The 25,429-nt window shown below is 39.4% G+C and overlaps 2 protein-coding genes across 2 annotated transcripts in view; one reads left to right on the top strand and one right to left on the bottom strand.

The window, feature by feature from the left end:
- Nucleotides 1-25,429, bottom strand: part of LOC148430943 (uncharacterized) — a 62,085-nt gene that overhangs the window by 23,249 nt on the left and 13,407 nt on the right. The gene's annotated exons all lie outside the window — the stretch shown is intronic.
- On the top strand, nucleotides 5,396-11,304 carry LOC148430944 (gastrula zinc finger protein XlCGF66.1-like). The gene is made up of 8 exons (XM_088466411.1): nucleotides 5,396-5,489; nucleotides 7,252-7,433; nucleotides 7,690-7,768; nucleotides 7,888-7,985; nucleotides 8,143-8,195; nucleotides 8,517-8,635; nucleotides 10,241-10,835; nucleotides 11,226-11,304. The coding sequence occupies exons 1-8, from the start codon at nucleotides 5,396-5,398 to the stop codon at nucleotides 11,302-11,304; spliced, it is 1,299 nt and encodes a 432-aa protein (XP_088322537.1).

Raw genomic sequence — 25,429 nt, 5'->3', positions numbered from 1 at the left:
AAGTGTCACACATTCTGACATGGGCCAAGGGTCACCTCCCGGCCATCTCTGCAGTGTTCATTCCGGGAGTTCTCCATTGGGAAGCGGACTTCCTCATCCGTCACGACGTACATCCCAGGGGGCTGGTCTCTTCACCAAGAGATGTTTTAATCCTAGTGAGCAGAGGTGGCCCTCATGGCCTCCCGACACAATCACAGACTGCCGGTGTTTGGGTCCAGAACTGGAGATATCAAAGCAACTTTCGGCGATGCATTGTCAGTGAAGTGGACCTTCCAATTTGCGTACCTGTTCCCTCCGGTCTCCCTTCTTCCTCGAGTTCTTTGGAAGTTCAAACAAGATGGAGGTACTATCTTGCTGGTGACTCCAGCTTGACCTAGACATCACTGGTACTTACATTTTTGGAGTCTCTCCATTGACACTCCATTCCCGCTACCTCAACGTCTGGACCTGTTGTCTCAGGATCCTTGCCTTTTCCCGCACCTGGATCGTCTGTCTTTGACTGCGTCCCTACTGAGGTCCAAAGGATTCTCTGGCTCTGTCATCAGGATGCTTGGAGCATGTAAGCCAGCTTCTGCTGGGATCTACCACAGAGTGTGGTATACATATTTCTTATGGTATCGTACTAGTAGCTACGATCTTCAAGTGTTTAGGATTTCCAGAGTCCTGGCATTCCTTCAGGCTGGATTGGGTCTAGCCCTCCGCCTGACCTCCCTAAAAGTGCAGGTCTCTGCACTGACAGTATGGTTCCAATGTAGAATTGCTCCACTCCCGGGTATCCAGACCTTCCTTCAGGGTGTTCTCTGGATTCTACCTCCCTTTGTTCCCCCTAGGGGCTCCTTGGATTTGGCAGTAGTTCTGCGGGCCTCCATTTGAAACACTAGTTCCAGTAGACCTTGCATAGTTTATAGCTTAGACTCTCTTTCTTATGGCGTTTGCATCTGCCAGGAGAGTGTCGGAATTGGGAGCGTTCTCCTGTGGCTCCCTCTTCTAGATATTTCACCTGTGAGTCACACTCGCCTGTATTTCTTCCTAAAGTGGTTTCTAAGTTCTATATTTTTCAGGAACTTATTGTACTGGCTTTTCAGTCACTAGTCCTCTCGGTAGGTGAGGCCTCATTGGCTGTGGTCCGTGCTCTCAGGATTACGTGGACCGTACCAGTTCCTTTTGAAAATCAGACTCCTTATTTGTGCTCTATGAATTTCACAGGAAAGGATGGCCAATAAACAAACATTGGCTAGATGGCTTCGTATGACTCGTATCTCAGAGGCTTACACACAGGATGGCCTTCCTGTTCTGGCTTCTGTTACTGTTCATTCTACTCAGTCTGTGGGCCCCTCGTGGGTGGCTCGTCGTGGCGCCTCAGCTGTTCAGCCTTAAGGCGGCTACGTGGTCTTCCATCCAGACCTTTCTAAGGTTCTATGCATTAGATACCTTTGACTCTCAGGATGCTTCCTTTGGGCGCTGTATTCTCCTCTCAGCGAAGGAGCATCTCCACCCTTTAAAAGAACTGCTTTGGGACATCCCCAAGGTCTCTCTGTGGAGCCTATGGACCCTGAAGAATTAAATGAGAGTTATGGTAAGAACTTACCTTTTGTTAACTCTCTCTTTCTTCGAAGTCCACAGGGCACCCGCCCTGACGCACGTGGCTTCATATGGGCTATGTTACTGGTCACCGGTTTCCCATCTCCTTCTCTGTGAGTGTGGTTCTTGAGTGTTCCAGTCTTCTCTCTCTATCTTTCCTCCTCCGGCCTTTGGCTACTTACAAACTGAGGTGCCTCTGGCTTGGGGGCAGGGTTATAGGAAGAGTGGATCCAGTGAATCCTGGGAGCTGAAAATTTTAACTGCGTGGTGCCCGGATTTGGTTCCCAACCTATACCCCAAGTTCTCCCTGTGGACCCTATGGACTTCGATGAAAGAGAGTTAACAAAACTAAGTTCTTACCATTTCTCTCATTATAAGCAATCTGCAAAAAAAAAAACCAGATATTACTGCAGCATAGCATCTAGTTATACAGCATTGCAGGTTACCACAGTAACATATAGCATCTAGCTATACAGCATTGCAGGTTACCACGGTGACATATAGCATGTAGTTATACAGCATTGCAGGTTACCACGGTGACACAGAGCATCTAGTTATACAGCATTGCAGGTTACCACGGTGACACATAGCATCTAGTTATACAGCATTGCAGGTTACCACGGTGACATATAGCATCTAGTTATACAGCATTGCAGGTTACCACGGTGACACAGAGCATCTAGTTATACAGCATTGCAGGTTACCACGGTGACATATAGCATCTAGTTATACAGCATTGCAGGTTACCACGGAGACATATAGCATCTAGTTATACAGCATTGCAGGTTACCACGGTGACATATAGCATCTAGTTATACAGCATTGCAGGTTACCACGGTGACATACAGCATCTAGTTATACAGCATTGCAGGTTACCACGGTGACATACAGCATCTAGTTATACAGCATTGCAGGTTACCATGGTGACCTATAGCATGTAGTTATACAGCATTGCAGGTTACCACGGTGACATATAGCATCTAGTTATACAGCATTGCAGGTTACCACGGTGACACATAGCATGTAGTTATACAGCATTGCAGGTTACCACGGTGACACATAGCATCTAGTTATACAGCATTGCAGGTTACCACGGTGACACATAGCATGTAGTTATACAGCATTGCAGGTTACCACGGTGACACATAGCATGTAGTTATACAGCATTGCAGGTTACCACGGTGACATGTAGCATCTAGTTATACAGCATTGCAGGTTACCACGGAGACACATAGCATGTAGTTATACAGCATTGCAGGTTACCACGGTGACATATAGCATCTAGTTATACAGCATTGCAGGTTACCACGGTGACATATAGCATCTAGTTATACAGCATTGCAGGTTACCACGGTGACACATAGCATGTAGTTATACAGCATTGCAGGTTACCATGGTGACATATAGCATCTAGTTATACAGCATTGCAGGTTACCATGGTGACATATAGCATCTAGTTATACAGCACTGCAGGTTACCACGGTGACCTATAGCATCTAGTTATACAGCATTGCAGGTTACCACGGTGACATATAGCATCTAGTTATACGGCATTGCTGGTTACCACGGTGACATATAGCAGCCAGTTGTTACTAAGGTAAAAGTAATAAGCTTTTCCTGCGCTTGTGATGTACTAAGCAGCTCAGTAGTGTAAGGATAGGATATAATATGATTATACCGAGCGCTGATATTTATGTGGAGGTAATCCTTATATATAAAGAAGAAATACACATACATACATCAGCACAAGCACTGAGATTATGTGTATAGCTCCTATGAGAATATGTGGAAGGACGGGTCCCTGTGAGGGTGATGTGTAACAGCAATCACAAGGTGACCTGTCCCTACCGTACCCTAAGATAGTCGTCTTCTTCCTGTATACGGTCCGGTACATACCCGGCAGGTACGCCTGTAACACCCGTTCTGTGGTCAGTCTGACGCCTGATAAGATGGGGCCAGGTTACCGATGATGATGAGCGTATGCAGCGTGCTGAGTTGTGTCGCCACTGGATGATATCACTAGCCATCCGATGTTAGGAAGGGAAGTTTCCAGTTAATCGCTGTCCACTGCCCACTCGTTACCAACGCGTTTCACATGGTTTGGTGCTTTCTCAGGGATAGGACTGATCTTCCATTTCTCCATATTTATACTAAACACTTTCTAAAAATCATACAGAACGTATCAGCTGTAGCTGGTGGTCAGTACCCTCAGTAGGTGGCTATTAGTGTTACATATAATACAGGTGGAGCAGACCCTGGTGTTACATATACAGATGGAGCAGTCACTGCTCGGTGGGTAACAGACTATAGAGAAAGGGAGGTGTCCGGAGCACTCAGACCCCCCATACAGAACGTATCAGCTGTAGCTGGTGGTCAGTACCCTCAGTAGGTGGTTATTAGTGTTACATATAATACAGGTGGAGCAGACCCTGGTGTTACTATACTACAGGTGGAGCAGTCACTGCTCGGTGGGTAACAGACTATAGAGAAAGGGAGGTGTCCGGTGCACTCAGACCCCCCATACAGAACGTAGCAGCTGTAGCTGGTGGTCAGTACCCTCAGTAGGTGGTTATTAGTGTGGAAGTGACAGAATACACAGAGAGACACCATAGTGTACACCGGGTGATGTATAAGATGCACAGACGTCCTCTGTAATAGGCCCTGCTGACTCCTCACCTGTCTGAGACTTTGTATTGGTGTAAAGGGTGCTTAGTACCTTGTGTGTAGGGGACCAGCATCCTTAGGGAACAGTGCATGTTTTCCAGGTCTCCTCACAGAATCACCAGTGAGATAACTATCACCGACCTGTTTGGAGCTCCCTCTGCTTCCCACACTTTCTCTCTTACTACCCTGGGTCTAGGGGATGGGAACCATGACAGTGCATGTTTTCCAGGTCTCCTCACAGAATCACCAGAGGTAATTGGCACCACCTGTGGATTGTTTAAAGGATATATGGAAATTATTACAGATGTGGGAGCAGAGAAAATAAGATGGGTGATTGCACACAAGTTGCCCAGATATTAGGAGACAGAGGAATAGGGCAGTAGTGGGGGAGAGAGGCTGGCTGGGAAATGTGGTGTGCTATCGGAGGGCGTATAATGGGGGTGAGGGAGCAAAGAAGTAGGGTAAAATGATGGGTGCAGAGCTGGTAAGTACCTTAACCCCACCCTGTCCTCTCCACCCCCTCCTGTCCTCTCCCCCCCCCCCCCCTTATCCTAACCCTCCCTTTGTGGTGAATAACCCTAACCACCCCTCCCTAGTGCCTAACCCTAACCTCCCCCCGGGTGGTGCCTAACTCTAACCACCACCCCCCTTCCCGCACCCTAAACCTAACCCTCCCGGGGTGTACCTAATCCTAACTCCCCCCCCGGTGGTTTGGGACAATGATATAACATATCTGATACACACTGGTGTATAGTGATCAGTGTGTATCAGGTGTGTGATATCAGTGTGACCTGTGTATAGTGATCAGTGTGTATCAGGTGTGTGATGTCAGTGTGATCTGTGTATAGTGATTAGTGTGATATCAGTGTGACCTGTGTACAGTGATGATCAGTGTGTATCAGGTGTGTGATATCAGTGTGACCTGTGTATAGTGATCAGTGTGTATCAGGTGTGTGATATCAGTGTGGCCTGCGTATAGTGTTCAGTGTGTATTAGGTGGGTGATGTGTGTGTGTGTTTTTCCTGTTTCAATATGATATATACTCTAATCTTTATTCTAATTATATTTTTAATAGCCAACTGAGCTTGGAGAAACCAGATAATCTTTACAAGAAGTCACGTGAGGGTGATACGTGTCCTGTATAAATAGGATGGACACTGACAGAAGTCACATGACTGAGTGTATACTAAATCTCACTCTGGAGATCATCTACCTGCTGACTGGGGAGGTGAGAGAGTATGGGAGTGTCACAGTGACATCACTTATATCTATAGTAATAATACAGGGACATGACTGGGGAGGTGAGAGGGTCTGGGAGTGTCACAGTGACATCACTTATATCTATAGTAATAATACAGGGACATGACTGGGGAGGTGAGGGGATCTGGGAGTGTCACAGTGACATCACTTATATCTATAGTAATAATACAGGGACATGACTGGGGAGGTGAGAGTCTGGGAGTGTCACAGTGACTTCACTTATATCTATAGTAATAATACAGGGACATGACTGGGGAGGTGAGCGGATCTGGGAGTGTCACAGTGACATCACTTATATCTATAGTAATAATACAGGGACATGACTGGGGAGGTGAGAGGATCTGGGAGTGTCACAGTGACATCACTTATATCTATAGTAATAATACAGGGACATGACTGGGGAGGTGAGGGGATCTGGGAGTGTCACAGTGACATCACTTATATCTATAGTAATAATACAGGGACATGACTGGGGAGGTGAGAGGATCTGGGAGTGTCACAGTGACATCACTTATATCTATAGTAATAATACAGGGACATGACTGGGGAGGTGAGGGGATCTGGGAGTGTCACAGTGACATCACATATCTATAGTAATAATACAGGGACATGACTGGGGAGGTGAGGGGATCTGGGAGTGTCACAGTGACATCACTTATATCTATAGTAATAATACAGGGACATGACTGGGGAGGTGACGAGATCTGGGAGTGTCACAGTGACATCACTTATATCTATAGTAATAATACAGGGACATGACTGGGGAGGTGAGGGGGTCTGGGAGTGTCACAGTGACCTCACTTATATCTATAGTAATAATACAGGGACATGACTGGGGAGGTGAGGAGATCTGAGAGTGTCACAGTGACCTCACTTATATCTATAGTAATAATACAGGGACATGACTGGGGAGGTGAGGGGATCTGGGGGTGTCACAGTGACATCACTTATATCTATAGTAATAATACAGGGACATGACTGGGGAGGTGAGAGGATCTGGGAGTGTCACAGTGACATCACTTATATCTATAGTAATAATACAGGGACATGACTGGGGAGGTGAGGGGATCTGGGAGTGTCACAGTGACATCACTTATATCTATAGTAATAATACAGGGACATGACTGGGGAGGTGAGGGGATCTGGGAGTGTCACAGTGACATCACTTATATCTATAGTAATAATACAGGGACATGACCGGGGAGGTGAGGGGATCTGGGAGTGTCACAGTGACATCACTTATATCTATAGTAATAATACAGGGACATGACTGGGGAGGTGAGAGGATCTGGGAGTGTCACAGTGACGTCACTTATATCTATAGTAATAATACAGGGACATGACTGGGGAGGTGAGAGGATCTGGGAGTGTCACAGTGACATCACTTATATCTATAGTAATAATACAGGGACATGACTGGGGAGGTGAGAAGATCTGGGAGTGTCACAGTGACATCACTTATATCTATAGTAATAATACAGGGAGATATAGTATCAGTGCCTCAGTCCTCACAGGAGCTGGGATATATCTCATTGCTCACAGTATCGTGTTTTGTTTCTTTTCTATCACTGAAATGAAGATGGCAGGAGATGTGCTAGATTCTGTCTACTTTCCTATATATTGTAAACCGTTACAAATACGATTAGTCAGACAGACCCTACTTGCATATTATGCACTGATGACACCTCAATAAATGGTCCATGAGTATAATTTTACCCTTTTATTTATGTCTCCCTCATTACACAGTAGTAAAGAAGACATCCGGTAAGTGTCAGATGCCCAGCAGCCGTCTCCATGTTTCAGGAGGACTGAGCAGGACCCAGAACCCCATCACTGTGCCTCCACCTCACTCACTGATACAGGAGAGACACAATGACCAGAAGATCCTGGAACTCACCAATAGGATCATTCAGCTGCTTACTGGAGAGGTGACTGCTGGGAATGGGACATTATGCAGTAACACCAGGGGATGTGTATGGATGATGACTGGAGAGGTGACTGCTGGGAATGGGACATTATACAGTAACACCAGGGGGTGTGTCTGGGTGATGACTGGAGAGGTGACTGCTGGGAATAGGACATTATAGAGTAACACCACGGGATGTGTCTGGGTGATGACTGTATCATTGTGTGTGTCAGGTTCCTATAATGTGTCAGGATGTTACTGTCTATGTCTCCATGCAGGAGGGGGAGTATATAGAGGAACACAGGGGTCTGTACAAGGACGTGATGATGGAGAATCACCGGCCCCTCACATCACTGGGTAAGAGGAGACTGTCATTTATTGTACAGGGGAGAGCAGGTATGGGGACCCCCTATATACACACATCACCTGATAATCACATATATACAATGTACCCAGTCACTGTGTGTCTCCTACAGATGGACCCAGTAACAGCAATACCCCAGAGAGATGTCCCCGTCCTCTTTATTCCCAGGATTGTACAGAGGAGAATCACAGGATCCCACAGGAGCATCAGGTAGCTGGGATTTAGGGTGTCACCAATATACCACAGTGTCTTTATATGATCTGTTGGAAGCTGTGTGTGTCTTATTAACCATAATTCTTATACTTAATGCGATTTAATGAAATCTGACATTTTTAAACTTTATTTTATTGTTTTGTGGGTTACTTAGGGTGAAAGTCTGGCTAATATAAAGGCAGAAGATATAGAGGGAGAAGAAGAGATGTCTGTGACTGATGTAAAGGCTGAAAATATAGAGGGAGAAGAAGAGACGTATGTGACTGATATGAAGACAGAAGATATAGAGGGAGAATAAGAGACGTATGTAACTGATATGAAGGCTGATAATATAGAGGGAGAAGAAGAGACGTATGTGACTGATATGAAGACAGAAGGTATAGAGGAAGAAGAAGAGATGTAAGTGACTGATATGAAGGCAGAAGATATAGAGGGAGAAGAAGAGAGGTATGTGACTGATATGAAGGTAGAAGATATAGAGGGAAAAGGGACGTATGTGACTGATATGAAGGTAGAAGATATAGACAGAGAAGAAGAGACGTATGTGACTGATATGAAGGTAGAAGTTATAGACAGAGAAGAAGAGACGTATGTGATGGGTGATCAGCACTGTAAGGAGGAGGAAATCCCTACAAATATCAGTACAGGTGAGTAATAAACACTCAGCAAAGAGTCATATATGCTTCTTGCTTAGTCACTACAACAGTACAAAGTAATGAGGGAAATGTATCTGCCCAGTGGCGGAGTCAGGAGCCATCAGCCCCTATTATACTCCTGCTCTCACCGTCACATCATGTCACTGTGTGTTACCAGCCCAGAGATCTGACCAGTCTTCTCCCCACACTCTCTAGTGTATATCATACATCAGGAGCCATCAGCCTCTATTATACTCCTGCTCTCCCCCTCACATCATGTCACTGTGTGTTACCAGCCCAGAGATCTGACCAGTCTCCTCCCCACACTCTCTGGTGTATCTCGTACATCAGGAGCCATCAGCCCCTATTATACTCCTGCTCTCACCGTCATATCATGTCACTGTGTGTTACCAGCCCAGAGATCTGACCAGTCTCCTCCCCACACTCTCTGTGTATCTCATACATTAGAAGCCATCAGCCCCTAGTATACTCCTGCTCTCTATCATTTAAACATTTTAGAAGTCAACACTTCATTGATCGTACAGACAAGACAGCAGGGAAAATACAAATGTATCTTTATTGTGAGTTATGGTAGTAATACAATAGAGTACATCACACTAAGTGGTACCTAAAGCAGTCGTCATGTTAATGACCAGTCCCTTAGATCAGATGTTACTCACACAGTGTACCTGGGAGGGGGCAGCAGCCCACACCCCAAGTACTGACGGATGTCAGTCACTGCAATCACCTCCTGCATGCCCATCCAGTGACACAACTCTCAGGTGCAATGTTCTGCAGAAGTGTGAGGGGATCCCTAGTCCAGCAGCCTAACACTGCCAAGGCCTGGTCTTCTTCCCACTGTACCATCCTGTAATACCGTCCTGCTGGCAGGAGACAAAGCACTGCTCTCCAGTATCTTGTAGGAGCCTAAACTCCACCCCCAGAGGACGTTACAAGTATTGAGCCCCAACCCCCTCCTGTCCTTGTAATACAGCTCAGTGCCCACAATGTAGGTGTACACCCCTGTGCAGGTAACTCAGTGTGTACCCTGGTATTGGGTATCCCTGCAGGGGGGCAGGGTGTGATGTACACTCCCCCTGATTACTAGTTACCCCCTGTGGTGTGGATTGGTAATGAGGAGGGGTATCTATGATAATGAGGGGTCCCTCCTCTAGTTATCTCCTCATAGTCATGTGTGACATCCCGCACCCTCCAGCTGTTCTGTGCTTCCTGCCTCAGAGACAGACAGAGGACATGGCCACAGATAGACTTCCTCTAATACCTGTCATATGTCACCTGGCAATGTTGCATATACACAACATGACAGCCTAACTGTACACATTACTGCTATACACCCCCTTATGTGCTGTCTATACCCCTCACCCACAGTATATCCTGCACATGTGTAAAGCCTGTGAAATACCCAATGCCAACTGACGAGGGCTGTAACAGCTGGGTGGTGTGGTTTTCTTTATATTTTAAGACGAGAGTCATCTTTGTTATTTTGTAAATGTATCATAATTACTTGTAATCTGGAAAAAGAAACAGAACCACTAAATATTGAGAACTTAGTAATAGTAGGAATTGTATCCATACATTTTATTTTATTTCCTACAGATGGACGCACAATCAAGAATACCTCGGAGGGAGATCTCATTTTGTGTCCTAATTTTAAGATCGAAGATAACATCAGACAGGATTCTCTAGGAGACATCGCCATTACTCTAAATTTGCATCCAGTACCTCACAGTGCGGATATATCATCTGGTCCCTCTAATCATGAGGAATATTCCCCTGATACCTCCAATATTGCTACACACAGTACAGCTCACAGAGGTGATAAAAGCTTTCTCTGTTCTGAATGTGGGAAATCTTTCACAAGGAAAACATATCTTGTTACACATCAAAGAACTCATACAGGGGAGAAACCATTTCCATGCTCTGAATGTGGGAAATGTTTTACACAGAAATCGCATCTTGTTATACATCAGAGATATCACACAGGTGAGAAACCATTTCCATGTTCTGAGTGTGGGAAATGTTTTACAATTACATCAGATCTTGTTGCACATCAGAGAAGCCACACAGGGGAGAAACCATATCTATGCTCTGAGTGTGGGAAATGTTTTATACGAAAATCAAATCTTGTTACACATCAGAGAATTCACACAGGTGAGAAACCATTTCCATGTTCATATGGAGCATACACACGGTCAGATTTGTCAGACTTGTCAGATTTGTCAGATGAACGACTGAACGATTAAACGATTTGAACGATTTGGACGATTTGTCCAAAGTTTTGAACGATTTGAACGATTTGAACGATTGAACGATTTTTGACTGCATTAAAATGAATGGAATCGTCCAAGTCTGACTGCAAACCCATCAGATGTCAGATATCGTTATCTGACAAACGGGAACGCGCATCGTTGATCGTCCATCGTTCAGGCATGTCAGATATGAACGATTTTCCATCAGATATGAACGACTGAACGATTTTTAAATCGTTATCGTCCATATCTGAAGAAAAAATCTGATCGTGTGTATGCACCATTAGTGTGGGAAATGTTTTACACGGAAATCAAGTCTTCTTAAACATAAGAGAACTCACAGTGGAAAAACCATTTCCATGTTCTAAGAGTGGAAAATGTTTTTCACAGAAATCAAATCTTATTACATAAAAAAATATGACCTGATAGACCTGAAACATAATACTTTAAATACTTCAAACTCTTCAACACTTTTGGCTAAGTTTCTGTGCAATAGTAGAATGAACAATACACAGTGCAGTCAGTAGACTAAACATAGGCACATTTTACACCCAACAATCAACCTTTATTAAAGGGAAGTATATATTACACAGTCATGGACAACAGAAGGGAACAGACAAAGGACTGAACAGGGAGGGAAAGATGTATTTTGTGTTGCTAACCAAAAGCAAGTAATCCTCAGCCTCCTTGTACTCTAACCAAGAGATCCATGTGGAGACAAATTCCCAATGTCAGTCCATCGTGGAGAACATCACATCTTCCATCTGATGTTATATGTATGTGATGTAATGAGTTGCTGTAATTGTCATTACCTGTGTGTGATGGGGATCAGTGAAGCATAGATTATAGTAGCACACTGCCTGTTATATACTCACACACACAGTGCTATGTATGTCCTCTCATCACTCTGTATTTCATTCCACTGACCAATTGTCTCAGATGTAGTCTTATCAGCCAGACTATATCTTACCATTCAGTCTTATGGGGCAGCTAGCTGAGGGGGCAACTAACTGTGGTAATACACAAAGTGTGCAATAACTAAGGGTTTTTTAAACAGTTTAAAAAAACAGTGTAATACACTGATCACCATCTTTGACCAGGTAATTTCATAATCAAACCTGACATTTGTTTATGTCCTGTCCTACAAATTTCACCTTTTTCTCCAAAATCAACATGTTTTAAAAATTGATTGTTCTAATATCACTCCATGGTATCTTCTCTAAGGCTATTACATCCGTCACTCTCCCTGTATATCACCCCTCTGTACACATTGCCTCCTCATTACTCTCCTCCCCTCTTATATACACACATGAGCTTTTTCCTATATCACTCCATGGTATATTCTCTAAGGCTATTACATCCATCACTCTCCCTGTATGTCACCCCTCTGTACACATTGCCTCCTCATTACTCTACTCCCCTCTTATATACACACATGAGCTTTTTCCTATATCACTCCATAGTATCTTCTCTAAGGCTATTACATCCGTCACTCTCCCTGTATCTCACCCCTCTGTACACATTGCCTCCTCATTACTCTACTCCCCTCTTATATACACACATGAGCTTTTTCCTATATCACTCCATGGTATCTTCTCTAAGGCTATTACATCTGTCACTCTCCCTGTATGTCACCCCTCTGTACACATTGCCTCCTCATTACTCTACTCCCCTCTTATATACACACATGAGCTTTCTTGTTATCTATATACACTGACAAACATCCTTGACCTGTCAGAATAAAAATCTTTCATACACGTCCTACTACTATAATTATCTCTCTCCTGCTTCTATTAGCTGGTGACATATCTCCAAATCCAGGCCCCACTCATTATGGAATATAAATCCAGCAAACCTCATAAACATCATGTTTCTCCCATCACCCTCCCAGTCACTATAATGTGCCTTATGGAATGCACGCTCTGTCTGCAACAACTTTACATCCATCCATGACCTTTATCTCATAGAACCTCAACCTTCTGGCGATAACAGAAACATGGCTCACACAATCAGACGCTCCCTCCCCTGCAGCACTGTCACACGGTGACTACACGTCACACTCCTCCAGGCCTGGTGATAGTAAAGGAGGTGGGGTAGGAATATTACTGTCCCAATCTATCACATACACAGATCTCCCACAGGTACCATCACTCACAGTTACATCATTTGTACATTCTATCAGGACTGTCACCCCTTTCTCTCTGCGTGTTGCTGTCTATCACCCACCTGGGCCACCCAACAATCTCTGGAACCTATTTCTGCCTGGCTCCCTCACTTCCTATCCTCAGACATCTCCACCATCATCATGGGTGATATCAGTATCACTACTGACAGTCCACAATCTCCTCATGTCTCCAATCTACTCTCTGTAACCTCCTCTCTCAGCCTCTCCCAATGGTCTCCTCTACTCATCAGGAGGGTCACTGCCTTGTTCTGCTAACACCAAGGAAGAACTAGAAGAGGTTGTCTGTCATTGGTGCACATGTATAATATATAACTTATTGTTAGCTGTAACATGTATAGATTATATACAGTCAGTGAGATAATAAAAGATAGACAATTAGAAATGTGACTATAGAATGAAGCGTGTAATACAGAAATTCTGAGCTGTACGTCCCTACCATTAATTGCTCATATTTATGTGTATATATACGTGTCTTTCTCACTTGTTATATATCATTATATATTGTGATAATCAATTCTTTATTCCTAATCCCTCAATATTATTCTCTGTACTCTTATGTCTATTTATTTCACAGTCATTGGTGATCCCAAAACAGATATTTCATAGAGAATATCATCTGATTCCTTTTACAGTACAGACAAATTAGCCAGAGTATAACGTTTTGTACAATGTATGTCTTATTATACTCATATGTATACTGTATCTATTCTGCTGCTCATATACACTCCGTGGTTACTACAATGTATCATTTATTATACTCCTCATATGATACTGTATCTATTCTGCAGCTCATATACACTCCGTGTTTACTACAATGTATATATTATTATACTCCTCATATGTATACTGTATCTATTCTGCAGATCATATACACTCTGTGGTTACTACAATGTATCATTTATTATACTCATATGTATACTGTATCTATTCTGCAGATCATATACACTCTGTGGTTACTACAATGTATCATTTATTATACTCCTCATATGTATACTGTATCTATTCTGCAGATCATATACACTCTGTGGTTACTACAATGTATAATTTATTATACTCATATGTATACTGTATCTATTCTGCAGATCATATACACTCTGTGGTTACTACAATGTATCATTTATTATTCCTCATATGTATACTGTATCTATTCTGCAGCTCATATACACTCCGTGGTGTCTACAATGTATCATTTATTATAGTCCTCATATGTATACTGTATCTATTCTGCAGCTCATATACACTCCGTGGTGTCTACAATGTATCATTTATTATACTCCTCATATGTATACTGTATCTATTCTGCAGCTCATATACACTCCGTGGTGTCTACAATGTATCATTTATTATAGTCCTCATATGTATACTGTATCTATTCTGCAGCTCATATACACTCCGTGGTGTCTACAATGTTTCATTTATTATAGTCCTCATATGTATACTGTATCTATTCTGCAGCTCATATACACTCTGTGGTTACTACAATGTATCATTTATTATACTCCTCATATGTATACTGTATCTATTCTGCAGCTCATATACACTCTGTGGTTACTACAATGTATAATTTATTATACTCCTCATATGTATACTGTATCTATTCTGCAGCTCATATACACTCCGTGGTGTCTACAATGTATCATTTATTATACTCCTCATATGTATACAGTATCTATTCTACAGCTCATATACACTCCGTGGTTACTACAATATATCATTTATTATACTCCTCATATGTATACTGTATCTATTCTGCAGCTCATATACACTCCGTGGTGTCTACAATGTATCATTTATTATACTCCTCATATGTATACTGTATCTATTCTGCAGCTCATATACACTCTGTGGTTACTACAATGTATCATTTATTATTCTCCTCATATGTATACTGTATCTATTCTGCAGCTCATATACACTCCGTGGTGTCTACAATGTATCATTTATTATACTCCTCATATGTATACTGTATCTATTCTGCAGTTCATATACACTATGGTTACTACAATGTATCATTTATTATACTCCTCATATATATACTGTATCTATTCTGCAACTCATATACACTCTGTGGTGTCTACAATGTATCATTTATTATACTCCTCATATGTATACTGTATCTATTCTGCAGCTCATATACACTCCGTGGTGTCTACAATGTATCATTTATTATACTCCTCATACGTATACTGTATCTATTTTGCAGCTCATATACACTCCGTGGTTACTACAATGTATCATTTATTATACTCATATGTATACTGTATCTATTCTGCATCTCATAAACACTGTGGTTACTACAATGTATCATTTATTATACTCCTCATATGTATACTGTATCTATTCTGCAGCTCATATACACTCTGTGGTGTCTACAATGTATCATTTATTATACTCCTCATATGTATACAGTATCTATACTGCTGCTCATATACACTCCGTGATGTCTAGAATGCATCATTTATTATACTCCTCATATGTATACTGTATGTATTCTGCAGCTCATATACACTCTGTGGTGTCTACAATGTATCATTTATTATACTCCTCATATGTATACTGTATCTATACTGCTGCTCATATACACTCCGTGATGTCTAGAATGCATCATTTATTATACTCCTCATATGTATACTGTATCTATTCTGCAGCTCATATACACTCCGTGGTTACTACAATGTATCATTTATTATACTCCTCATATGTATACTGTATCTATTCTGCAGCTCATATACACTCTGTGGTTACTACAATGTATCATTTATTATACTCCTCATATGTATACTGTATCTATTCTGCAGCTCATATACACTCTGTGGTTACTACAATGTATCATTTATTATACTCCTCATATGTATACTGTATCTATTCTGCAGCTCATATACACTCCGTGGTTACTACAATGTATATATTATTATACTCCTCATATGTATACTGTATCTATTCTGCAGCTCATATACACTCTGTGGTTACTACAATGTATCATTTATTATACTCCTCATATGTATACTGTATCTATACTGCTTCTCATATACACTCCGTGATGTCTAGAATGCATCATTTATTATACTCCTCATATGTATACTATATCTATTCTGCAGCTCATATACACTCCGTGGTTACTACAATGTATCATTTATTATACTCATATGTATACTGTATCCTGCAGCTCATATACACTCTGTGGTTACTACAATGTATCATTTATTATACTCATATGTATACTGTATCCTGCAGCTCATATACACTCTGTGGTTACTACAATGTATCATTTATTATACTCCTCATATGTATACTGTATCTATTCTGCAGCTCATATACACTCCGTGGTGTCTACAATGTATAATTTATTATACTCATATGTATACTGTATCCTGCAGCTCATATACACTCTGTGGTTACTACAATGTATCATTTATTATACTCATATGTATACTGTATCTATTCTGCAGCTCATATACACTCCGTGGTTACTACAATGTATCATTTATTATATTCCTCATATGTATACTGTATCTATTCTGCAGATCATATACACTCTGTGGTTACTACAATGTATAATTTATTATACTCATATGTATACTGTATCTATTCTGCAGATCATATACACTCTGTGGTTACTACAATGTATCATTTATTATACTCCTCATATGTATACTGTATATTCTGCAGCTCATATACACTCTGTGGTGTCTACAATGTATCATTTATTATACTCCTCATATGTATACTGTATCTATTCTGCAGCTCATATACACTCCGTGGTGTCTACAATGTATCATTATTATACTCATATGTATACTGTATCTATTCTGCAGCTCATATACACTCCGTGGTGTCTACAATGTATCATTATTATACTCATATGTATACTGTATCTATTCTGCAGCTCATATACACTCCGTGGTGTCTACAATGTGTGATTTATTATACTCCTCATATGTATACTGTATCAATTCTGCAGCTCATATACACTCTGTGGTTACTACAATGTATCATTTATTATACTCCTCATATGTATACTGTATCTATTCAACAGATCATATACACTCTGTGGTTACAACAATGTATCATTTATTATACTCCTCATATGTATACTGTATCTATTCTGCAGATCATATACACTCCGTGGTTACTACAATGTATCTATTATTATACTCCTCATATATATACTGTATCTATTCTGCAGATCATATACACTCTGTGGTTACTACAATGTATCATTTATTATAGTCCTCATATGTATACTATATCTATTCTACAGCTCATATACACTCTGTGGTGTCTACAATGTATCATTTATTATACTCATATGTATACTATATCTATTCTGCAGCTCATATACATTCCATGGTGTCTACAATGTATCATTTATTATACTCCTCATATGTATACTGTATCTATTCTGCAGCTCATATACACTCTGTGGTTACTACAATGTATCATTTATTATACTCATATGTATACTGTATCTATTGTGCAACTCATATACACTCCGTGGTTACTACAATGTATCATTATTATACTCATATGTATACTGTATCGATACTGCTGCTCATATACACCCCGTGGTGTCTACAATGTGTGATTTATTATACTCCTCATATGTATACTGTATCAATTCTGCAGCTCATATACACTCTGTGGTTACTACAATGTATCATTTATTATACTCCTCATATGTATACTGTATCTATTCTGCAGCTCATATACACTCTGTGGTGTCTACAATGTATCATTTATTATACTCCTCATATGTATACTGTATCGATACTGCTGCTCATATACACTCCGTGGTGTCTACAATGTGTGATTTATTATACTCCTCATATGTATACTGTATCTATTCTGCAGCTCATATACACTCTGTGGTTACTACAATGTATCATTTATTATACTCCTCATATGTATACTGTATCTATTCTGCAGATCATATACACTCCGTGGTTACTACAATGTATCATTTATTATACTCCTCATATGTATACTGTATCTATTCTGCAGATCACATACACTCTGTGGTTACTACAATGTATAATTTATTATACTCATATGTATACTGTATCTATTCTGCAGCTCATATACACTCCGTGGTGTCTACAATGCATCATTTATTATACTCATATGTATACTATATCTATTCTGCAGCTCATATACACTCCGTGGTTACTACAATGTATCATTTATTATACTCCTCATATGTATACTGTATCTATTCTGCAGATCATATACACTCTGTGGTTACTACAATGTATCATTTATTATACTCATATGTATACTGTATCCTGCAGCTCATATACACTCCGTGGTGTCTACAATGCATCATTTATTATACTCATATGTATACTATATCTATTCTGCAGCTCATATACACTCCGTGGTTACTACAATGTATCATTTATTATACTCCTCATATGTATACTGTATCTATTCTGCAGATCATATACACTCTGTGGTTACTACAATGTATCATTTATTATACTCATATGTATACTGTATCTATTCTGCAGCTCATATACACTCTGTGGTGTCTACAATGTATCATTTATTATACTCCTCATATGTATACTGTATCGATACTGCTGCTCATATACACTCCGTGATGTCTAGAATGCATCATTTATTATACTCCTCATATGTATACTATATTCTGCAGCTCATATACACTCTGTGGTTACTACAATGTATCATTTATTATACTCCTCATATGTATACTGTATCTATTCTGCAGATCATATACACTCTGTGGTTACTACAATGTATCATTTATTATACTCATATGTATACTGTATCTATTCTGCAGCTCATATACACTCTGTGGTTACTACAATGTATTATTTATTATACTCCTCATATGTATACTGTATCCTGCAGCTCATATACACTCTGTGGTTACTACAATGTATCATTTATTATACTCATATGTATACTGTATCTATTCTGCAGATCATATACACTCCGTGGTTACTACAATGTATCATTTATTATACTCATATGTATACTGTATCTATTCTGCAGATCATATACACTCCGTGGTTACTACAATGTATCATTTATTATTCTCCTCATATGTATACTGTATCTATTCTGCAGATCACATACACTCTGTGGTTACTACAATGTATCATTTCTTATACTCCTCATGTATACTGTATCTATTCTGCAGCTCATATACACTCCGTGGTTACTACAATGTATATATTATTATACTCCTCATATGTATACTGTATCTATTCTGCAGCTCATATACACTCCGTGGTGTCTACAATGTATATATTATTATACTCATATGTATACTGTATCTATTCTGCAACTCATATACACTCCGTGGTGTCTACAATGTATCATTTATTATACTCATATGTATACTGTATCTATTCTGCAGCTCATATACACTCTGTGGATTCTTGTATCTCTCCAGGATAACAAATTTTAAATGTTATGATGTTTTGTCCCAATGGGGCTGCAAAGTGAATTATCCTGGGGTATAAATTACCAATAACAACCCCTAAAGGACGTCAAAGAGGTAAATTCCCAGTTATTATCAGTCCCAATTTGTCACCAATTATCTCTCATCTGGTTACATCACAGACACATTATATACAGTTAGATCATGTAGTTACACTTACTGCTATTATATCAGGATATATAACTACATGATCTAACAGTATATAATGTGTCTGTGATGTAACCAGATGTCAGATACACTTACTGCTATTATATCAGGGTATATATATACATGATCTAACAGTATATAATGTGTCTGTGATGTCACCAGATGTCAGATACACTTACTGCTATTATATCAGGATATATATCTGACATCTGGTGACATCACAGACACATTATATACTGTTAGATCATGTATATATATACCCTGATATAATAGCAGTAAGTGTATCTGACATCTGGTGACATCACAGACACATTATATACTGTTAGATCATGTAGTTATATATCCTGATATAATAGCAGTAAGTGTATCTGACATCTGGTGACGTCACAGACACATTATATACAGTTAGATCATGTAGGTATATACCCTGATATAATAGCAGTAAGTGTATCTGACATCTGGTGACATCACAGACACATTATATACAGTTAGATCATGTAGGTATATACCCTGATATAATAGCAGTAAGTGTATCTGACATCTGGTGACGTCACAGACACATTATATACTGTTAGATCATGTAGGTATATACCCTGATATAATAGCAGTAAGTGTATCTGACATCTGGTGACATCACAGACACATTATATACAGTTAGATCATGTAGGTATATACCCTGATATAATAGCAGTAAGTGTATCTGACATCTGGTGATGTCACAGACACATTATATACAGTTAGATCATGTAGGTATATACCCTGATATAATAGCAGTAAGTGTATCTGACATCTGGTGACATCACAGACACATTATATACAGTTAGATCATGTAGGTATATACCCTGATATAATAGCAGTAAGTGTATCTGACATCTGGTGACATCACAGACACATTATATACAGTTAGATCATGTAGGTATATACCCTGATATAATAGCAGTAAGTGTATCTGACATCTGGTGACGTCACAGACACATTATATAGAGTTAGATCATGTAGGTATATACCCTGATATAATAGCAGTAAGTGTATCTGACATCACTGAGAAATGAATGTAATATGAGGCTGTGGAGGAGACTGTACTACCAAACGTATACAGGACCCAGTCTATATTCCTTACATAACCTGCTCCCCGGTACAACAAGAGGAAGAAAAGGGGTGGTATATAGGTGCACCAATCAGGAGGTTTATAATGAATTACTAAAAATTAACTTTTATTAAGTATGTACTAAAAATGTATATGGTCCCTCTAAAGATTCATGAACGGCTAAGTATAAAAATAAGGATTGAAGAGAGAAAATAGAATTAAATGATATACTAAGGGTTATGTCACTTAATTGGGCCGACTTATATTAGTATACACCTCTCATAATCAACTATTATGTCTATAGATAATGATTAATTATGCGTTTGTGTTGTCTGGAGTATAAAGTCTCTTCTATATGTGGCTCATATGAATAAATATTACCCAGATGCTTTGTTGTCTCATTTATTTATATCCTTATATCAGCAGATACAATAATAGCCATGTGCTGTAGGTGGATATTATATATAATATAATATAGATACAATAATAACCATGTGCTGTAGGTGGATATTATATATAATATAATATAGATACAATAATAGCCATGTGCTGTAGGTGGATATTATTTATAATATAGATACAATAATAGCCATGTGCTGTAGGTGGATATGATATATAATATAATATAGATACAATAATAGCCATGTGCTGTAGGTGGATATGATATATAATATAATATAGATACAATAATAACCATGTGCTGTAGGTGGATATTATATATAATATAATAGAGATACAATAATAGCCATGTGCTGTAGGTGGATATTATATATAACATAATAGAGATACAATAATAGCCATGTGCTGAAGGTGGATATTATATATAATATAATATAGATACAATAATAACCATGTGCTGTAGGTGGATATTATATATAGTACAGATACAATAATAGCCATGTGCTGTAGGTGGATATTATATATAATATAGATACAATAATAGCCATGTGCTGTAGGTGGATATTATATATAATATAGATACAATAATAACCATGTGCTGTAGGTGGATATTATATATAATATAGATACAATAATAACTATGTGCTGTAGGTGGATATTATATATAATATAATATAGATACAATAATAACCATGTGCTGTAGGTGGATATTATATATAATATAATATAGATACAATAATAACCATGTGCTGTAGGTGGATATTATATATAATATAATATAGATACAATAATAACCATGTGCTGTAGGTGGATATTATATATAATATAATATAGATACAATAATAACCATGTGCTGTAGGTGGATATTATATATAATATAGATACAATAATAACCATGTGCTGTAGGTGGATATTATATATAATATAGATACAATAATAACCATGTGCTGTAGGTGGATATTATATATAGTATAATATAGATACAATAATAGCCATGTGCAGTAGGTGGATATTCTATATAATATAGATACAATAATAACCATGTGCTGTAGGTGGATATTATATATAATATAATATAGATACAATAATAGCCATGTGCTGTAGGTGGATATTCTATATAATATAGATACAATAATAACCATGTGCTGTAGGTGGCTATTTTATATAACATAATAGAGATACAATAATAGCCATGTGTTGTAGGTGGATATTATATATAATATAGATACAATAATAACCATGTGCTGTAGGTGAATATTATATATAATATAATATAATATAGATACAATAATAACCATGTGCTGTAGGTGGATATTATATATAATATAGATACAATAATAACCATGTGCTGTAGGTGGATATTATATATAATATAGATACAATAATAACCATGTGCTGTAGGTGGATATTATATATAATATAGATACAATAATAGCCATGTGCTGTAGGTGGATATTATATATAATATAATATAGATACAAAAATAGCCATGTGCTGTAGGTGGATATTATATATAATATAGATACAATAATAGCCATGTGCTGTAGGTGGATATTATATATAGTATAGATACAATAATAACCATGTGCTGTAGGTGGATATTATATATAGTATAGATACAATAATAGCCATGTGCTGTAGGTGGATATTATATATAATATAATATAGATACAATAATAGCCATGTGCTGTAGGTGGATATTCTATATAATATAATATAGATACAATAATAGCCATGTGCTGTAGGTCGATATTATATATAATATAATATAGATACAATAATAACCATGTGCTGTAGGTGGATATTATATATAATATAATATAGATACAATAATAGCCATGTGCTGTAGGTGGATATTATATATAATATAATATAGATACAATAATAACCATGTGCTGTAGGTGGATATTATATATAATATAGATACAATAATAACCATGTGCTGTAGGTGGATATTATATATAGTATAATATAGATACAATAATAACCATGTGCTGTAGGTGGATATTATATGTAATATAATATAGCTACAATAATAACCATGTGCTGTAGGTGGATATTATATATAATATAATATAGATACAATAATAACCATGTGCTGTAGGTGGATATTATATATATATATAATATAGATACAATAATAGCCATGTGCTGTAGGTGGATATTATATATAATATAGATACAATAATAGCCATGTGCTGTAGGTGGATATTATATATAATATAGATACAATAATAGCCATGTGCTGTAGGTGGATATTATATATAATATAATTTAGATACAATAATAGCCATGTGCTGTAGGTGGATATTATATATAATATAGCTTCTTTTAGGTATGAAGCTGGTTATTTTCTCAGGTACTAGACCAATGATTCATCCTCTGTATAGATCGTCAGTACAACAGAAGTGGATATATGAGATTAATACTCAGTTGTTCATCATACTGTGATTGCCAGCACAATGCAGCTAGATGAATAAGAGCAGCCTTGTTGGTATCTAGTTGTATCAAGTTGTTGTAGTGTAAATTCACTCTGCGGTGTCAGTGATAATCAGGACCGGCCCCAGGTGTTCCAGCACCCTGTGCGAGGAATGTTGGAGTGCGCCCCCGCCCCCCGAGTGTCTAAACCTAACAACCCCATCCTCGCACCCTAAACCGAACCCCCACCAATCCCTAACCCTCTCCCTACTGCCCAATACTTAACTTGCCTGCGGTTGAGATTGTGGTACCGGGTTCCCGATGCTGTGGGATGGTAGCCATCAGCATGCCACATGCTGAGATGCTGACTACACCCCCTTTCAGCTTCAGCCACCCCCACTCAGTTCAGCAAATGACCCCTGAAGTGTGAAGTCACTTATACACAGTGCTCCTCCTGAGCTAGAACTCAGTCACCCTCCTTCCCTATCACCACAGCTCAGCAAATGACCCCTGAAGTGTGAAGTCACTTATACACAGTGCTCCTCCTGAGCTAGAACTCAGTCACCCTCCTTCCCTATCACCACAACAGCTCAGCAAATGACCCCTGAAGTGTGAAGTCACTTATACACAGTGCTCCTCCTGAGCTAGAACTCAGTCACCCTCCTTCCCTACCACAACAGTTCAGCAAATGACCCCTGAAGTGTGAAGTCACTTATACACAGTGCTCCTCCTGAGCTAGAACTCAGTCACCCTCCTTCCCTACCACCACAGCTCAGCAAATGCACACGCACTTAACTCAATGTCTCAGAGGCACGGCTCCTTAGGTAGCCCCCTCCTCAGACCCAGCACCTACTGCAAGTTGCAACTCATACTACATACATACTATCTCCAGTCCTTGCTTAGTTATTATTACCACCTCTGCCCCCCACACTGTTCATTATTCATTCCCAATTCCCCCCCACCCCATGATCTCTCAGCAGCAGGACCACCACCTGCACGCTCACTGCTGCTGCTCGCTCTTCTAGTCCTCATCTAAGATTTAACTTCTAACATACCAGACCAGTGCCGCACGTCCGCACCCACCCCGCCCACGTCACCACCTCTATACTGTCACATAATATATCGTCTATATTATGTCTTAGATGAAGAGCTGATCAAATTGTAAGTCAGACTATTGCTGGATTACATAGAATTATAGAGGATTCCTCTTACAGCTAGACATATTTATGCCTCGAGTTCCTCACCTCAAGTGGAGATATGCAGATATTTTGGCCAGGTCCCATAGTAATCAGCTCTGTGAGCGATCGAGCACCTCCAATATTTGTGCTCTCGCAGTTGTGTCTGTGCCTACCACACACAAGTAATAAAACAGCGCTGATCACATAGAAACATTCAGTGGAGATGGAACGGGTCTAAAAATCTTTAGTCGCATTTAATATAAAACACAACATTAAAAACAATTAGCAAACTGTGCATAATATATTAGTTAGCGATGATGAGATTTATATATATATATATATATATATATATATATAAATCTACACAGCATAAATAGTCCACTGTCTAGAACGCTCTGTCTCCTATGGTCCTGTTACCTATGCTGCCTGATGGATTACCCCGTGTGTTACATTGTATCTTCTCTGCTGGATTACAGATCACCCGGGAGGAAAGTGACTGTACAGCTGGAGTATAAATCAGCTAGGATGCTCTGTGTCTCCTATGGCCCTGTTACCTATGCTGCCTGATGGATTACCCCCGTGTGTTGCATTGTATCTTCTCTGCTGGATTACAGATCACCCGGGAGGGAAGTGACTGTGCAGCCGGAGTATCAGTC

This window comes from Taudactylus pleione, unplaced genomic scaffold (genome assembly GCF_031769625.1).
Source record: "Taudactylus pleione unplaced genomic scaffold, aTauple2 ptg003085l, whole genome shotgun sequence".
NCBI lineage: Eukaryota > Metazoa > Chordata > Amphibia > Anura > Myobatrachidae > Taudactylus > Taudactylus pleione.
The sequence above is the reverse complement of the archived record's forward strand: the minus strand, read 5'-3'. Positions and strand labels throughout refer to the sequence as shown.